The sequence below is a fragment of the Micromesistius poutassou genome (genome assembly GCF_964030765.1).
Source record: "Micromesistius poutassou genome assembly, chromosome: 1".
Lineage (NCBI taxonomy): Eukaryota > Metazoa > Chordata > Actinopteri > Gadiformes > Gadidae > Micromesistius > Micromesistius poutassou.
Genome location: NC_140271.1, coordinates 9,916,692 through 9,935,652, shown reverse-complemented (window position 1 = coordinate 9,935,652; position 18,961 = coordinate 9,916,692). Strand labels below are relative to the sequence as shown.

Genomic DNA, 18,961 nt, shown 5'->3' with positions numbered 1-18,961 from the left:
GATAGAGGCCCCGCCGACATGGAGGGATGGGAGAAGGGCACGAGAGGGGGCAAAACATGGCAGCAGAGCGGCCAAGGAGGAGGAGGACGAGGGGCGTGCTCGGAGCCCGGTGTGAGGATGCAGGGCCGAAAGGACGACGCCGCCGCCACACAGACACGTTTCCCCTCCGACAGGGACAGGAAGTGAGCAGCGGTCGGACCCCGGAGGAGGCAGAGAGGCTTCGGGACACATGAAGGCATGTTAAAAATAGACAAAGAAATTCTTGACTTTACTTTGATCTTGTTGTAGAGTTATGCTCAACCGAATGCATCGAATTTCGCCTATGTATACGCATATTTGTTTGTTTGTTTGTGTGTGTGTGTGTGTGTGTGTGTGTGTGTGTGTGTGTGTGTGTGTGTGTGTGTGTGTGTGTGTGTGTGTGTGTGTGTGTGTGTGTGTGTGTGTGTGTGTGTGTGTGTGTGCGTGTGTTATATGTGCTTTATTCACAAGCATTGATTTCACTTGTATCATTTGCAGGATTGTCTGGTCCATAAAAGAAACAAAATTTATGAAAAATATGTGTTTTTGGACACTATACAACAATGATGAATATCAGGAAGTTTGTTGTTGTTGCGTTGTACTTACAATGGCATCACATTGCATTTCATACTAACATATTTCCATTGAATGTGGCCGTGTGTCTATAATAACCCTAACCCGGCCGTTTCATCTGATTTGACACCACTCCCTTTTCCCGCAAGAAAAGCCTCTTCCTCCTCCGGCTCGGCCTCTCCCAATCCTTGTACCAGTGTCGTGGTGTCGGCCGACGCTGGGCAGGCTTTGGGGGGCGCTGAGTGGAGGAACAGCACATGTGGGTCTGGCAAGAGAAGTGTGTGCTTGTGTCTGTGTGTGTGTGTGTGTGTGTGTGTGTGTGTGTGTGTGTGTGTCTGTTTGTGTGTGTGTAGTTCAAGCATCATCAGTACCATGACGGACACAACTGCAGCCTGTTCACAACAATATATTGACGAGATTGTGTTATTGTCATCGTATTGTGCAAAATACACAGATGTTTTGCGGAGGTTCTTTGTGTTGGATTTTTGCATTGCATCTGAGCACATAGTCAACACAGCAACGCTGAGTTCTCTGCTGAGTATAGAACTGTATGGTCATGTGACCATGTGAAAATCATTTCGTTTTTGTTTTTTTAACAGCTGCCACTTGCCCCAAACGTGATCCTATTCAATTATATAATTAAATCTGGTAAGTGTTATGTGTTTAGCAGTTAAAGAGATTGGCCTTTGAGGTTGAATGTGAACATGCAAGCTCAGAATGGTCTCTAGGTAGGTTGAATCTGCTGTTAAATACAATAAACTATTTAATTGTATTCCAGAAATTCATCCTCCATTTCTTGTATGTTTTACTAATTATCATTTTATAAATCTGTCACGCTCAGTGCCCCCAAGAACCAATTGAAGTTATAAATGCAAATTCACATTATTCACAGTTAGACTAGCTTTAAGTGATAAATCCCATGTAGGCATTTGTTATAATGGGAAACATGTATATTACCGTGAAAAATACCATGTCAAAATGTAACTGGGTTCATCACATTAAAGATCATATTAAATCACTGCTTGTCATGTTTATATTGTTGACACTATATTGTCTATAGTGTGGATATAGGCGGGGTGTAATAAAAAAAAATACACATAAAAAGGAGGAACATAAACATAATCAAGACAATACTTATTTGGGGATGCTCAAAGGTATTTTTGCTAATGATACCCGCCATGCCTAAATTTAATCTAAAATACAATTCTTCCATTCCACTGTCTTAAAATGTGATTACGTTTGCTGCGGGACAGAATGAGACCATGAAAGTTTAGTCATACTGGGACATCCTCGGATCAGTTGCTTACAGGAACTATATGGAAGTACTGTCTGTCTGTCTATCGAGACATGACGTCATGCGGAACACTTGGGAACTTTTGAAGTAGGAAAACTATGGTGTAATGAAAACTTATTCTTAGTTAATCTGTAAAGTGGTAATGAAACCGATCGCTGTTCTTGAAGCCCGAATAATTCATGTGCAGGGTTGTACTTGGTAGCAGCGAGGGGGACGGGTCTTGGGGAGTAGCCAGACAGCTCACACACACACACACACACACACACACAGCCTCACAAGCACCAGCAGCAGTCAGGCCGGACAGCTACAGCTAGCTAGTCTGCCTAGCCTATCCGCTTAACTGGCGCTACGTCCCAATTTGAACCACAAGAGACTTCGTTATTTTTCTTTGGCCATTTAGTAAGAACGCCCGGGAACGAGATATGTATCGTGTGGCCTTTTGCGTTTTAAACGCTTTTAATTTCGGCGAAACACAAACACACTTGAGTTAAGTTTTGCTAAACTTCGCGGGCAGTGATTCAGTCCATTGGTTGGAGTAGCGACAGCGATTACCCTCCGGACGAGAGGGGCACACGAACAAAGGTGAGATTAACATTCTATAGCTGTCACTTTACGTCAACAAACACGTCAGGTGAAGACTAATTCTTTGAAAAGTTCGCCGGTTTTTGAAACGCGGACTTCCCAAGAAGATATTCATTCTCGTGAATGACGTCACTGGGAAGTCCAAAACATTGTACCACAACCTACAGGTGCACTATACTCTTTTTTTCATGTAGTGCATATTAATAAAAGTAAGAAAACGTAAATAACGAAGATAAACAAACAAAGAAAGAAAATAACATAATTTTAGGGGTTCTCTCCTACTTTGTGCAGTATATTAAATGGTTTAAACAGATAAAAGTGGTGTGGTGGTGAATGAAAACCTTTTATAGTTACACTTTGCACTTTGAAACTGATGTGTCGTTCTAGTGTGTATAATATGGGTTATATAATAAAATAATATAATTGAAATAGCATATTATTCATCATCCATGATTATCATCCATTAGTATTATCAATACATACATTATCCATGCATCAGTTGATACTCTCGTTTCACCAAGGCATGCATGCTTATGCCAGGTGTATGTTAGTCAATTGGAGCATATGAGAGGGAAATGTTACATGTTATGATACTACTTTAGGTTGGTATGGGGTACTGTAATAGTAAGATGCTGTATGAGTGGAATGTCGTCTGACCAGTTTGACCAAGTGTTTGTGAGTGTTTGCGTTTTTGAGCCCTTTGGCATGGCACCTTTACCCATTGTCATCAGTGACTTCAATAGGGTCCTAGTCATGATGGCTTGGCAACGGTAGCTCCATTTCCATGTGACGATAGCGTAGGCCTATCTAATGATGTTATGAGTGACCCAGCAACATAGCAACATTCTTTCTCTTCAACCCTGTGGTTTTTAATTGTGCAAAGTGTAGAAAGTGTTTGTGAAAGTAGCCAAAAGTAAAACCTAATGACATTATAGATTTTAGATTTACAAATCTTTTCCAGTAAAAACAACACATTCTAATCACAATACACAATTCTTACTCAACTAATTAATAAAGCAGTAATTGCAAGAAACGCAATCCCAAAGAGTGGGATGAGAACAGCTGTAGAACAGAACTTCACATATTATTAAAGCCCTAGGGTTAGGGTCAATTTAGTTAAATGTTCCTTAAAACCATCTCACCGTCTGTCCTGCTCTGAACAGCCGTGATGTCGGAGGATGGCGGGCGCCCTACCTCTACGTCGTCCGTCCAGTCCATCTCCCTGTTGGAGATCAAGGAGGAGACCCGCCTGGTGCTCAAGGCCTTCCTGCACAAGTCCCTGGCTCTGCCCCTGTCCGACCGGCCCGGCAGGGTGGGGGGCGCCTACAAGGACAACAGCAAATACAGGTACGTCCAAGCCCTCGAGTAAAGGTGCTGTTGGTAAGGTTTAAGAGCTATCATGTGAGGGATGAACCGCAACAGGACACCCTGTCATGGTGTTTTTATCAAATCAATCAGCTGAAATGGAAATATTCTTCTGCAATGTTTTGAGCATATTGTTTTATTGTTATCGAGGAAAGATCTGGTTGATGTTCTATTGGACCATTGTTGATGTGTAGCACATTGATCTGGAACTGTTTGAACGAAGGCAGTGTCCTGTTATTCAAAAATATTTTTCATCCTCACCATCAGAGGGCCACATGACCGCGCACTTCAACTAATCAGATATGAGAGAAGCAACAAAATAATAAAATAATATATATGTCTATCAGTGGCAACTGGTGATTAAATTTGTGTGTGGGGTGTAGTCATGAATGGGGGGTCTAGGGGTCATCCCCCAGAAAATTTTGAATTTGGTAGATGTGATTTCCTGGTGCATTTTGGGGATGGCCACTACCTAAAAATTAATTCAGATTCATAGCCTATATGTATGTTAATTGAACCAACATACATTAATACATTAATTAATTAGGTTGTACATGGTTATACATCAATTTCATATTTTCATATTTTATTTAAATTACATTAAAAAATTATCTGTGGGCCTCACTGAGTGTTGAATCCCTGTTATAGACCTATCAGGAGCAAGTATTTAACAATGTTGTGGTATAATTTTGTTTGCAAGTGGCATAGCCATCCATCAGCTATTAAGTGAGTGAAATGCTCTCGATCTTACCTACAGCCACTTTTTAATCCCACTCAGATTAAATTTATTTACCTTACCTAAACCTCATCGCCTTTCCTATTTTGGGATTATTTCGGTTTAGACCTGGTGCATGTTGTACCCACATAAATTCTCTATTGGTTGATCATAGCCATCACCCGATCCGGCTGACCAATCAACAACCCCCATTTCAACCTTTTCCTTCTCCATATATATATCTTTTATTATTTTTTTTTTATTGAAGGCTGATTCATTTACATAAATCAAGGCAATAGACAACAATAAATACCTCTTAACATACAAGGCACATTAGGTAAGAGAAATAACTTAAATGATATAAGGTGATAATAACTAACATAAATAATAAAAAGTAGAAAATAAATAATAGTAACAACAACAGTAGAAATAAATAAAAATAAATAAAAGTAAATAAGTCCAGTAATAATGAGTCCACAATCGTCCATAGTTATTCTAGAGGTCATCAAATATTTTCAGATCTTCATAAGCTCTAAAAAGAGACTTTGCATGTTTTCTTTTCATTAGTCTTAAGGCACTGAGATGATTGTCCACAAGATCCCTTTTAAAGACGGAGAAAATGGGTTTTGTTTTCCTCCATTTGGATGTGTGGATAAAAAATTTCGCCAGAAGTATGAGGTTGTTCAATATCAAGTCACTCTTAATGTCTTTCATGTTAATACCAAACACAATATTTTCTGAAATTTATATATTATTTTATATATTATATATTATTTATTATATTTATATAATATATTTATATTTATTTTGAAATTTACTTCTTTTGTCTTAGGACTTACAGGGTAAGTAATATAGTTAGTTCTCCATTTCTTAATGTCTAATTCTGAGAACAGTTGGATGATGGAGTTTCTATTTGATCGTATTGGGTACAGTATATTGTTCAGGTGATTGCGTAACAATTTGTTTGAAATGTTCTCCAGAAAATCTTTCCCATTACATTGAAGCATGGGTAAATTTATCGCACACAGCTGTGTGTCTATGTTTTGGACTAATAGTCTTACTGGATCAGGGATCGCTTTGGTCACTTTATCAAACTGAGCAAAACTATAGTGCAAACTATGTCATACTTTGAGCAAAAGTTTTCATGAGTTAGCCAGTGTCCCTGATCGTTAATTAGGTGGGTTACTGACCAGATATTTTTATCCATCCAATGCTGTAAGTAGAGAGAGTTACCATTACATAGCACATATCTGTTGTTCCAAATGGGGGTTTGATGTGGGGTAAAATTGTGTGTGTACATGAGTTTCCAGCATAACAGCACCTGTTGGTGGAATAAGGATAGTTTGACTGGCAATTTTTCAATCTGAAAATCACATTTAAGAACAAAATCCATACCGCCCATTTCTTTCTTCTTCTCCATATATTTGATGTCGCACTCTTCCTGAATGCCAGTGTGCAGCTCGGGCCCAAAGCCAGGAATGGCTTCCACTCCCAGGACGAAGACGCGAGCTCTGGCGATGAGAGGAAGAAAGGCTTGAAGAGCCTCATCAGGCGCACCTTGCGCCGGCCCACCAAAGACCCCGGCCAGGCGCACAAGGACCCCACCGGCTCCCTGGAGAAAGACGCGCGTCTCAAAGGTGCAACCAGCCCCATGGTGAATTGCCTCCGAGGTCGAACAGAGGTAGTCAATACTGTTGACTGTGTGTTATCTGAATGTAGGTTTGCACTGCAGCAAGGTTAGGTGGAAATTAGGGCTGGGTGATTTGGCCTAAAAGTAAAATCTCCCATTTTTTCAAACCAAACCCGATTATCGATTTTAATCTGGTTTTTTTTCAATAAATGACAAATATATTTTAAGTTTGGATTTTATTTGAAGAATAACACTGATTACCAAAAGCAAAAATCAATAGCACACATCTCCCACTCTGCTGCATGCCTCAGTTTAAGATAATGGAATAAATGCTGCTGCTTTTGGTTGCCACAGACTTTAGGCAAACTCTACACACTCACTTTTTTCAGCACATGTTGATATTTAACCCTAACCCTAATATCTAACCCTTTTTTTGAAGAGGACGGTGTGTAACTATGAACTACGGGACCTCAGAGAAGGGGAAGTGGTGGCTTTACCGTAAATACCCGATTAAAATCACTGCACAAAATAATCAATTTTAATTAAAAAAAATCGTCCTAAACCATAAATTCGAATTACGATTAAAAATCTATTAATCGCCCAGCTCTAGTGGAAATGTGTTTAATGGTTTATATTGTGATATTGGTATTGTGAGGGATAAAGTATTTTGATAATTTGACGTACAGTGTCTTATTATGTCTTATTAGATATTATGATTATTAGATATTTATGATTTATTATTTTTTTTTTTTTCAAAAAAGTCTTGCTTTACAGAAGGGTCTGGAGAAGAGCAATACATTTCTTTCTAGTTTCGATATGTTTTTGCGGGAGCCAATCACCAAGCTGGCTTTTCCTCCTGGCGTGCTATTGGCTGGTTTAACACAATGACGACAGGGAAGCGACAGCAAGCAGCCAATTGCGTACACAGTCAATTTAACTCCGCCCGTTGATCACGCCTCTTGTGCTCAAGAAAATGACAGCAGCTTCCCCAGACCAACGTGCAATCTATGATTGAGCTTGGTCTGGTAATAGCCAGGCTAGTTGCCGTTCTCAATTGTCATTCATTCAAAATGGAGGGAAATAACAGCTCATGGCAGATGAAGATCTACTGTATCATAGTAAAGTCATGGCCAAAACATTAACAACAATAAACAAAGCAAAATGACCCCAGCAGGACGATGCCTTCTCCCCGTCCTCCACGTCAGAGGAGGACAACGGTGAGCCTCGGCTTCAGAAGAAGACCAAGAAGACCAACAAGCTGAAGAAGCAGCTCTCTGAGCTGTTCCGCCGCAGGCTCCAGAAGGACTCTCTGGAGAAGGCGGACCCCCGGCCCAAGAGGCCCAACAAGCTGTCACTCAACATCGGGCTGAAGACCCCTGACCCTCTGGACTCACCCAGTAAGTTAGCCCTCCCTTCACACATCCAACACTTGACGTTTTCTCTTGTGAACACGTGTGCTTTTGGATTGGCTGAAATGAGCGCCATGTGATGTCAGGACGTCACATGGCTGCTCCTATTGGCCGTAGATGGTATGTCTGCAGTGCACTTGTGTAGTAGCTAGTACTAGTAATAGCCACTTTCACTCAGAACATAGCCATGAGTTTGTGGGGGAAACTTACATCTGCAATGACCTTGTTGCAAGCAAATTATTCATTGTTCTTTTCCACATAATGTTAAGTATGTCTTTATGAAAATGCATTTTTGTGTAACTTTTATGTTTGTTTTATGTCCACTTTTATGTGTGTGTGTGTGTGTGTGTGTGTGTGTGTGTGTAGATCACCCTCCTGAGTTCTACGAGGATGTAGCAGAGAGACTAGAAAGGATTGCCCAGCGGTCCCACAGCATTAAGAGGATAGTTACTCCGGTCCAACCCACACCCCCCCCTCTGACGACCTTATCGACTGTCCAACCCACTGACCCTGGTGACTACAGAGCCCTCATTCACCTCCACACACAGTTTATACACTCACTCACTCACTCACTCACTCACTCACTCACTCACTCACTTACTTACTTACTTACTTACTTACTTACTTACTTACTTACTTACTTACTCACTCAACAATTTAAATTTGTTCTTCTTTATCCAGTTTTAAGTAAGGACGAGGTGGTGAGTCAGCTCATCAATGTTCTCTCCATGGAATCAGTTGCCATGGACTCTAAGGTATGTATTTATATTCAGGTGGATACGGAGCCTTGTCTCCACTTTGGCGTAGGACAGTGGGACAGCTCACCCTACTGGTTGCATTCATCTCTTGTTAAAAAAGTATATCTGGGGTAGATTTAGATTAAAGCCCTGAACACATAATTTACAAAAACTCAATGTTATCAAATGTTTTTTACGGTAAATCATAGCTTATTATTATTATTATTATCATAGAGTATTCTTTTCTGAAAACAATCAATGGGAAATTAACCCTAATGATTAGTGTTGCTAATCAGCTTTGGAACCCTACCACTGTATGGCATACCTCCCTTTTCCCTGACGATGTGTTGTGTTGTGTTGTGCACACCTGCTGTTATTATTATCAAACATGGGTCTACGGTGCCTCCTTGTGGGATGAGTTGGTATAGCATCCTCCATCCACACTCAAATAACAGCACACAACATCTCTGCATCATTTCAGCAGTGCTCTGTACTGTACTACCAGGGTTGTATCAGTAAATGTATGAATTGGATTTGGGTATTTTACAGGTCTGGAAAGTATGGCAAAGACTTTTGAGGTTTCTTTATTTTAACTTCCCAAAATGGGAGGTTTCCTATATAAATCGACTACATGCCAACAATAGCTTCTTGGTCTGGACAGTATGCAGGTTCCCTAGAAGAGTAAAAGAGTAAACGCCTGTTGCAGGCATCAAGGGGACCTTGAGTAGTAACTTGATTGTTCCACCAGCCCAGTGACCCAGACGTTAGGCCAAGTACCCCTACCGGCTGCCCTACAAACGCTCAGCGGGGACCATCTCCTGTGGCCCTCATTACATTGAGCTATATAATCCTTCATTTGATTGCTGTTAAACACAATCTTGGTGTATAATTTAGCTTCTGCATTTAAATTGTCCATAATGCCTCTGTTGAAGTAACCCTGCAATCCAAGCAATCTGATATTATCCACGTCCGGTTTTGGGAGAAGGACCGGGTTTTTGGACTGACAATTTCCTGGACATGCATGTGGTGATGACCTGTATTCATATTTACATGGATACGGTGATAGTGTAGGCCTTCAAGGCATTTCGTAACTTTCAGTGGATCGCCAAGATGGAAACTGGAAGTTGGTGGAAAAACTGTCCAAAGAGATAAAGGGAGGGTGAGGAAGTTCTTATTATAGGGAGTTGTGGGTTAAATGGCATGAACAATACCTTCAAGGCTGGGGGAGAGCATTCCAGTTGAGACGCAGAGCACACACTGACCTCACTTTAATCACTTTAAAGTGATTTGAGATGGTCCAGCATGCATGTATTGGTCCCGTGTTTCTTGTTAAGGCAGACATTTTTCACTTAATAGTCCAACCGTATCAAATGGACAATCTCATGCTACCCTACCATTCAAAATAATTGGAGTAGAGTTAATTGAATCAGCTGTTAGAGAGCTTAACCACTGCCGTTAAAAACGACTCTTAAGTTGGAGCACATTTCAGGAAGAGTAGCACTTCGTCATAACAAAGACGTCATAACAAAGACCAATCAGTTCCTGATCGCAGCTACGGAAAAGCTGCTGGAGGAATGCTCTTTTCTGTAAACGCTGGTGAGGAAATCAGGATGGCTGCATCCTGAGATCACCAAGGTGCCATGCCTGTCTAGAAGAGAAGTAGGTAGAAAAGGAAGCATTGAAGAAGTCCCAAAAGCAAAAGACAGCATAGGAGGTAGAAGAACCAAAAGACAAGCAATGACATCTGGAGAGCAGCATCTTAGGTTCTGTGGGGCGTTACGGTGTGCAAAGCTGTTGCTGGTTTCTTGTGTACTTACATTCATGATGGTTGGTTTTAGTCTTTATAAATGGTTTTAGTCTTTATAAAGTGATTTATTTTTGAATGTTATGTAAGTTATTCCAGATATGTTCTATATGCTACCCATTACACTGGATTTCCTTTTTCATGTTTTGGGTTTACTAATGGTAATTTGAAAATGGCAATAAGTACTAATTTTATCATGAGTTTTAACTTATTCATAATATATAGTAAATGTGAGGTGAAACTGTTGTTCCATCGGTTAAAATATTAAAATATAAACAATCACTTCCAGGAGATGGTTGAGATTGAATTCTATAAAAGTGTAGTATTTGTAAATGAAAAACTGATCAGGAACCATGTACTATGTTCGGAGCTCGTTCGGAGCTCGTTCGGAGCAGCCACTCACCTCCAGGAGTGGCTCCAAACAGAATTGGAACAGAGCCCTGGTAGTGTCCCATCGATCCAGACCCCCTCTCATCTCTCTTCCCCCCTCCCCTCTCTCCGCCTCCCCTCTCCCAGATCCAGTCGGACCCCTTCCTGCGCTCCAAGCTGACGCGCCTCTCCTACCCCTCCTTCGCCAAGCTACTCGACGCCTTCAGCAACATCGAGGTGGAGCACGCCTCCCTCCCCCTGCCCGCTCCTCTCCCCGCCAGCCCCACCCTGCGCAAGGTGGCGGTCACCATGGAGGTGTCGCGGCGTGTGGTGACGGCCACCGGCACCCAGCGCATGCAGGGCTACGCCGAGCGCTACATGGAGACCTTCGCTCCCTGGGTGAAGAGCCATGGTGGATGGGTAAGCACAGAGAGAGACGCCCGACTGTGGTCATCTCAAAAGGCGGGTGGGGGGTACTTAAAGGGGCAGTCAGTTTTTGCTTACTCTGCGATACAGCTGGACTGGTAATGCATTGAGCGTGTGCAGAACTAACAAGGTACTTGAACATGGGGTTACTGGTCGTAATGACCTAGGATCCAGTATTCCTAGTATGTGGAAAAGCTGAACTTTTTGCTCCAGAAAAACCAAAAACTGTAGAAGCGTTTGAACAAGTGTATTTCTACAGTGGCCAGTCTACACAGCGTTGATTGGAAACCTTTTTTTTTTTACTGTTTACTAATGCTAGTTGAATGTTTGTTGTAAATAGCCGATTACGCGCTTCCAGATCACCACTTCAGCAACATGATTGGTCAAAACCGTCTCAAGGCCAGATACTCTTACCAAGCTAGTTTTTGGGGTCTGCATGTTGAATTACAAAAATGTCTATAAATTATCTTTATTGCTAATTATTTTAAAAGTTTTGCTCCATACTTCCCCTCATTAGTTATGCGGGGGATGCCAGCCTGCAGGTTGCTCTATAACCGTAACCATGACTCTGACATTAGCCTTTTTTCCATTTCTCAGGAGAACATTGTCCATTTAGAGGAGGCTTCTGAGTTTGACTGAGAGGTCAGAGGAAACCTTTCCTAGTGACCAACAGAGGAATGACCACTTCCTGAAGAGCCAAACCGTTTATCTCACACCTGCTGGGATAGAAAACAGTCCTGAGAGCAGCCATTTTTAGGTGCCGTGCATTGAAGAACAAAGGCTTCATCGTTGAAGACAACATTGCAATGGATTTCAAAGCGTTAAAAACGTGAAGCGAATAGGAATGAATGTATCATTAATCACAGTATGGAACATCCAGAAGGTGCTCATTTTGGGGTTTGGATTGAGTCCAGGTCAGTAGCCTCTGCGAGGTCCTTGCTTTTTGTATGTCTTTACAAGAACTGAACAAAGTGCGTTTCTTAATGAGGGGTGGTGCCTTTTACCATATAGGACTAATCAGTCCCAGGATGTGATCTCATCTAGAACACACAATACAGTCTGTGTGTTCTGGGCCCTCGTTCAAAACCACCACAAAAGGGTTGGGAATAACAATACAGTGTCTTAACAAGCCTTTTTAAAATAGTGGCAAAGAAAATAATGACCTGTGCGTGCACATCTTGCACTTTTATTTTTCTTTTAAATTTATTTTTCCAATGCCACTTTTTGCAAACACTAATGGTACAAAAAAAAATTTTTTACGCCATTGTCAACACAAACGCTCTGCTGAAGGCCAGTGGCCGTCAGGCCAGACATTCTGAGCTCTGTGAACTATGCACATTTTTATTTATAGGAACTGAGTCTTTGACATAGACTTTAGATTAGGTGACATAGACTTGTGTGTTCATTACCTTGACTAAGCACAGACAATGTCTCGATGCTGTATTTATTAATTTAAGAATCATTTGCATGTTTTTGTACGATTTTGTTTTTTTAAACATTTTCTAATAAAAACATTTTAACAAAAAATATTTGTGCATTTGTGGTATACTAGGCTTACTGCAATTTGATTATAATAATAAAAAGAAACACTTAATAAATACATTTTGAACAATACCATATTTATTTCAGTAACTCAACAAAAATACATTCAATAGACCACAGATCCAAAAACATTGTAGTGTAAATTTAAATTATGTGCACATTCACGCCATTTATCATTCATTGGTTTTTGTGAGTTGTTTTTTAGCTCTATGTACAGTAAAAGTTTTACAATTGGTCATTCATACCTCTGTTGACGTTATGGATGTCGACATTAGTCGACGACCAATACGGTTGCCAAGAAATACTAAGTGGTAATCAATGCTATACAATGTGGACAGGGACATCAGTACATGAATCATAAGCAAAGAACATTTAAGGCATCATACGCTTTTGAACAATATCCTTGGGTCGTTTGCAAAGCTCACAGCCACCGGGTTTTGGTTGCTGTTGGTTACGGCTGCATGAGCACACGTTGGACCCGGTCATCAAACCCTCTGAAACCTTCTTTTAATCAGTTTGAGCTTTTGAGACACAGTTGTTACACAGTTGAATCATGATGTCATTGTGATCAAAGGGTTTTCAGATATGTATAAACAGTATGTGTATGTGTGGTTACGCTGTGATCCCAGGACAGTCTATAATTCATCTGTTCGTCTTCAGCCCCCAGACTCAGTCCAGGTACTTCTCAGCCCGCAGGATCTGGCAGTACATCAGCAGGGAGAAGACCAGAGCCAGAATCTGTGCAAGGAAAACACAATTGGTCACAACGAGTTCAGGATATTTAAGACTTATTATGTGGGTTTGCTGTTGGCTAAAAGACACAGTTTCAAACATCAAGTATGTTTTTCAGTACAAACTAAACTAAACTGTCATTATTTTATTTATAAATTCTTTAAATACCTGTCATAAATGTATCCTTATAAATCCTTCTCTTTAGTAATTGCCTCCTCCCTTATTTGACTTTCTCCCCTGTTAACTGTAATCTCCTTCATTTGTTCTCTCCCTATTGTTAACGGATGCCTTGTATTGTATGTTACACAGGATGACCTTCTAGTCACTCTTCCATGAAACATCTGAACTTAAGACCCATCGACATGCCCTCCTCATGCTGACACAGAACCATCGTGACTCTACCTGAACAATCCCGATGCACACTCCAAACACCAGGACAGAGGGGATGTTGTCCAGCAGCCACTTCCTGGCCTTCTGGTAGCAGGCCTGATGGGGGGGGGGGGGGGGAAGGGGGGGGAGCACAAACACCACACAGTCAGGAAGAGCAGAGGAGTGTTCAAGCATTCAGTGGTGGATCATCATGATACAAGAACTCAAAGGTGACCAGCAGGAAAAAGAGCCCAAACAGAAAACCACAAGGCAGAACGATGCTGGTGTTTGACCAGAAACAATTGTGATGTTAACCGGCCGTAAAAAAAGAAATGCAGCCGTGGTGAGCATTGAATTCCAAGCATTCCCATATGTGTGTAAGAATATACACATACACGCACAGCACAAACATCTGGAATGGAATTTGCGGAGAGCCCAGCTTTCCAAGCAGGATGACCCCCCCTCCCACACGTATGCACACAAACACACACAAACACATGCTGTCTGTTGCCCAACACCTCACCCCCCTGCCCCAGCCCCCACACTCATTCTGTCTGTTTCACAACACAGTACCCCCCTGGCCCCCATAAACATACACCTCCGCCCCATACTGTAAGCTCCTACACTCACTCCTCCTGGCTCATTACGGCAAACGTTTGCTAGTGGACCACTCTGGGATCGAAGTCCAGTCATCAATGTTCCAGCTAGTTGACCAGGTGGTCATCCGGGAGTGTTCATGCTTTAGTTGGGTCAACCGTTTGCCCCTCCAAAAAAAGCAGAAATCTGCACCGGAGATCCAGTTATTATTATCCATGAGACACAACACAACACAACACAACACATCACAACAACACAACTCCCCAGCCCCTGACAGCCCCTCACCTCACTCCAGCCCTCCACACACTGGTGGGCCCCCACGGAGCAGCAGGAGGAGGGCAGGGTGTTGTTCAGCACCCCGTACCAGTCCGTCTTGTCCGTGACGCCACAGCACTTGAACTGCAGGCAGAGGGGAGCGAAAGGACAACACTGTTATCTCACATGAAGGATTCCTCGGGGCTTACTTCCTGTAGAGCTTGCTGTGAAAAAACTCAGTTGTGTTTGTTATTGTTTTAAACTAGGTTGCCCTCTTTCGGTCGATGAAGAAACATGGTGTAAGTCCGGTCTGGTCAGAATATCAGTGTGGAGGGGGGCGGCGTCTGGCCTGTAGGGGGAGTATGGAGCACCGGGTCTGCTGGGGCGATTGGGTCTGATTGCGGACAGGTGTCCGCAATCAGACCCAATCAGGAAGTGTGTATTTATGTGTCTGCTTTGCCTTTCAGTAGAGGGAAAACAAAGAGCGGAGAGATGCTCAAGCGGACAGGAGAGACAGCGGCCAAAGGGGCAGAGAGCCTGGCCGCCGTGTTTTGGACACTACGGATCAACTTCTTTATGCTATATGATTTACTTGTTGTTCGCTTTTGAACATTAAAAGCGAACCGGCTGGACGAAACGCCAACTCTGTCTCCGCCCACTCATTGACCTTGTTACAATCAGCTTCAAACAAACTTGATGATGGCGAGACCGGGGATGTTGTTTTGGTGTGTAAAGACTATGATGAGGCAAACCTCCGCCGCTTAGCCATTTAATCACCCGCCCTCACACCAACTCGTGATTATATCTCAACCTCCCATGGCACCCACAGGCGTACGGTGGAGGAGGAGGGAGGCAGAGCCCTACCCTTAGATCTACTGAACATTGAACCCCTGCATTATGTCTGGTTGGTGGGGGGAATATCTCTGAGGGACCTCGGTGGGAGGGACGGGGGTCTTCTGGGTTTTTTGATGCATCCATCCTCACCATTTTCTGAACGTTGTCCCAGGACTTCTCGAGGCCCTCATCGCTCGTGTAACTCTTCATCCCTTCCTTCAACTCGCCCTGCGCTTTGGAGTCCAACTGTGGGGAGGGAAAGACAGAGCACTGTGTTACATGATGGTCCTGGAAGGGTTGCTCATAATATAGATGTGGATAAGGATGTTTTTCAAATGACACATATAGCTGTGTTCATTTATACCAGCGTAACACGTACATGTTTTTAGTAAGACAACCTATGATGAGTTATAAGATAACACTTCATATATTACACCATATCATAGGCTATAGGGTGATTTGGAGAATTACATACACGGCTATGGGTCCATTTATCAGTTTCATGGAAAGAAAATTATTTTTTCATCTATGAAACAAAAGTTTGTCAATATTAAGTTGAATAATGAAAGTCAATCTGGATCTCTAATTCCAATAGTAGTGATTTGGTGCTGCACATGTATTTATTCATAGACATTTTCTACAGTGTTTTTTTTTTTTTTTTCAGTGGACATGCTCAACAACATACAGATGTGCTCATCACAGCACAACATGAGACACCACGTATCCAGGCCTTACCTCGTTGTGGAAGATGTGTATCACCAACACTAGCGTCACCTCTGTCAGAACCAGGAGCAAGAGGATCACAAAGAACTACAATAGAATATAATAGAGCTAGATTAATGCGATGACAGAATTGAGTGACCATGGCAACAGAAAAACACAGAAACCATCCCCTAACACATACAGCTGCTATACATTACACGTGAGTACATACACGATATTCAAGCTCTCAGCTCGTCACTCTCATAACTACAAAGATAGAGAGGATAATTTAGTCCATAATGTTCCTGAATATTTGACACACGTGAGCAATTTGTGTTTTCTTGAGCATTTAAAGATGATGTATATGAACGGTACAGGGTTTTAAAGGTGATCCAATTATTAACATATCATATCCCCCTCTCTAGATAAGTCAGCATGTGCAGTGTATCTCGTGACCTTGTCCACTATCCAACCCACCCGATACTTCAGGTGTTGGTGTTGTTGAGGGTTGGTTAGTTGTAGTATTAATCACCGTCATGAGAAGGCAGCGCTGCTCCTTCAGGGCGCCCAGGCAGCCCAGGAAGCCAGTGACCATGGTTACGCCTCCGGCCACCAGCAGCAGGTTGGCGGCGGAGAGGGAGGGAAAAGACAGAGGCAGGGAGGAGAACTCGGCCTGGGTGAAGGACAGCCACACCCCGACACCAAACAGACCGCAGCCGCCGAGCTGCGCGCCGGAGGAGAGAGAGGGTTTTAACTTTGGTCAGAGTTAAAACCAGGATTTAAAATGAATTTAACTTAAACTACAACACAAATATGCATGTTCAATGCAAATCACAAAAATGTAAATAGCATTTTTCTGAAATCGGTTAAAATGTGTTTTTCTGTTTATATATATTGCCTCAAAATGAATTAACTGATGTTCACTTATTCTAACAATCTGTCTTTTGGTGGTTTCATCAGTTGATCAGCCACAAAACCCAGGAGTCTTCTCTGAAAGTCTGACGGTCTAAGCTTGGGATATTACTTGGTGTTATGAAACTGGAAGAATATTTTCGCTGCAAATCTAAATGTATAAACTGATGAAAATACATTTTGACCTAGTTTGAACACTCTGGGGCATTTTCCTTCTGGTAGCCCCTGTGTGTGAGTGATACGAAGAGCAGAGTGAGCTGGCACACTGCGCAGTTTAAGCTCTTTTCCAGATGCTCCTCCTAGCAATGAGCAGGTCCTCTCCTGTAATCTAGCCTTGTGTTTTTAATCACAAGGCTAGATTCAGTACAGCCGTCTGCAGCCTCCAAGTCAAGGACATGGTTCTGATTCACAACCCGTTCCCCATCCATTAAGGGCTGACTCATTCCAGTCTAATGTGAACACCTTGAACTGCTTTAGTTGCACTGACTCGATGGTTGGGAGACGCACAGACTGAACCCTTGAACAATAGCTGCATCATTTAATGAATTAAAGAAAATAATGGTTTATTTTCTTTTATTCATAAAATGTTGATTGTTATTTAGATCTTTGAAAATAAGCAAAGCCTTACATAAATATACAAAATACAAAATATAGGTCACAAGATAGGATCTGAAATTGTGTGCTGAGAACAGATATTACCACCAATTATGACTGAATTGATAATATGGAAGAATCAGGCCCTGTAGTAAACATGTTTCCAACTACAATACAAACGTACAATTGAGAATCGTTTATATCGTCTATATTTTAATGGAACGACTCCTGGTGCAAAACCTCAGCAACCATCATGTAGCTTTGCTTATTGGAATGGGTGTGCTCTTGTTGGCTTTCTGTCAGCATCAGCGTTTCTGTTAGTGTACTTATATATCTCTCTGTCAGCGAGATATATAAGTATTATATTCACTGTTCACTCTTTGTTATTGTAGCTTTATGGATGCAGGAATTCAAACACTTATTCACAACAACTTTGGATCTATAAAGAGAAATACAATACAATTCATTGTTTTGTACTCCTCTTTGTGAGTACCACTGTTATCACTGAAAGCTTTTCAGTGTAGGGCTTTTAAGCTTCTCAAATTCGTAGAGAAGTAGACTGCACTTTGATTTCCTTTGAATCGCTGATCTCATAGAACTGAGATGGAAATCGAAAAGCCATAACCAGCAGGCAAATATATTGTGTAGAGTTTTGAGTACTAAAACTAATATGCACAGGGGTAAAAAAAAAAAGGGGGGGACAAATGCTATTGTGAAAAAGTCATAAAACAAAATGTTTTGCTGGATTCGAGTCAGACCTTTCTCGAAAAGCTTTCCTTAAATGGAAATATTTCAGTTGCAGCAACTGCAAGCTGTTCGTCAACTCTTTTGTTTAAGTAGTTATTTCGGCTTTGTTTGACTACAGTGTCTAGCTTCTACAAGACATTGGATGCTGATGGATTACTAAGAATACATCCCTATGCGTAACTGCCTAGTCCCGTCCTGTCATCGTCCCGTCCCACTGTCTGTCTGCCTGTCTGTCTGTCTGTTTGTCTGTCTATCTGTCTGTCTCTCCGTCTCACTTGTCTGTCTGTTACCTTGTTGCGTTTCATGTGTTTGATGTTCCACTCATATGTGGTGCTATATGATTCCAGGGTCACATAAATGGTTGCGGTAGGACAAACATGTAAATTAACTTAATGTAATGTATCATATTTTATTGCATTGGAAAAATATATTGCTTTATTAAAAATAAAGTTGTCCTCCGAAGAGGGAAAAAAACAATAAAAAAAACAAAGGATGCTGATGGAGAGATAACACTGTTTACTGTTTGATTATTTATACAACGGATAAATGCAAAAGCAACACTAGACTAGTTAAAGAGACGAAGGAATACAAACCCAAAAGATGAGGTTGAAGACAAACATCAGATATTTGACGCAGCACAGGCACTTCCGAGACACCGACATTCTGATGAGAGAGAGAGAGAGAGAGAGAGAGGGAGGGAGAGTAGTAATTATAACAATTAAAAATGTATTTTTCAATGCCCTGATAGCAATGTG

General features: G+C 41.7%; 2 protein-coding genes across 4 annotated transcripts in view; one reads left to right on the top strand and one right to left on the bottom strand.

Annotated features, from left to right (window-relative positions):
* Positions 1-2,201: 2,201 nt before the first annotated feature.
* On the top strand, positions 2,202-12,357 carry bcl2l12 (BCL2 like 12). 3 transcript variants are annotated; one of them, XM_084488363.1, is made up of 8 exons: positions 2,202-2,467; positions 3,631-3,814; positions 6,000-6,201; positions 7,349-7,574; positions 7,953-8,099; positions 8,268-8,341; positions 10,644-10,916; positions 11,520-12,357. In XM_084488363.1, exons 2-8 carry the CDS (start codon positions 3,636-3,638, stop codon positions 11,559-11,561), a joined length of 1,143 nt encoding a protein of 380 aa, XP_084344489.1. In that variant the 5' UTR covers positions 2,202-2,467; positions 3,631-3,635; the 3' UTR covers positions 11,562-12,357. The 3 variants fall into 3 exon arrangements, with proteins under 3 accessions (XP_084344489.1, XP_084344488.1, XP_084344487.1); XM_084488362.1 differs by having other exon boundaries at positions 6,000-6,228; positions 7,352-7,574; XM_084488361.1 differs by having other exon boundaries at positions 6,000-6,228.
* A 201-nt stretch (positions 12,358-12,558) lies between these two features.
* The window catches only part of tspan4b (tetraspanin 4b), an 8,342-nt gene continuing 1,939 nt past the window's right edge, over positions 12,559-18,961 (bottom strand). Inside the window, exons 2-8 of the mRNA XM_084476896.1 lie at positions 18,800-18,869; positions 16,486-16,677; positions 15,987-16,061; positions 15,402-15,497; positions 14,448-14,561; positions 13,599-13,682; positions 12,559-13,202 (exon numbers count right to left, since the gene is read on the bottom strand). Of these exons, the coding sequence (XP_084333022.1) occupies positions 13,134-13,202; positions 13,599-13,682; positions 14,448-14,561; positions 15,402-15,497; positions 15,987-16,061; positions 16,486-16,677; positions 18,800-18,868 (699 nt within the window). The 5' untranslated portion in view covers position 18,869 and the 3' untranslated portion in view covers positions 12,559-13,133. The remainder of the gene's footprint in view (positions 13,203-13,598; positions 13,683-14,447; positions 14,562-15,401; positions 15,498-15,986; positions 16,062-16,485; positions 16,678-18,799; positions 18,870-18,961) is intronic.

What these genes read in the sequence shown, in the direction of transcription:
- bcl2l12 (XM_084488361.1), top strand. Translation starts at nt 3,636, where the DNA reads ATGTCGGAGGATGGCGGGCGCCCTACCTCTACGTCGTCCGTCCAGTCC. An exon ending in TGACCCTCTGGACTCACCCA is followed by an intron (nt 7,575 to 7,952) that starts GTAAGTTAGCCC and finishes GTGTGTGTGTAG; the next exon opens with ATCACCCTCCTGAGTTCTAC. An exon ending in TGAAGAGCCATGGTGGATGG is followed by an intron (nt 10,917 to 11,519) that starts GTAAGCACAGAG and finishes TCCATTTCTCAG; the next exon opens with GAGAACATTGTCCATTTAGA.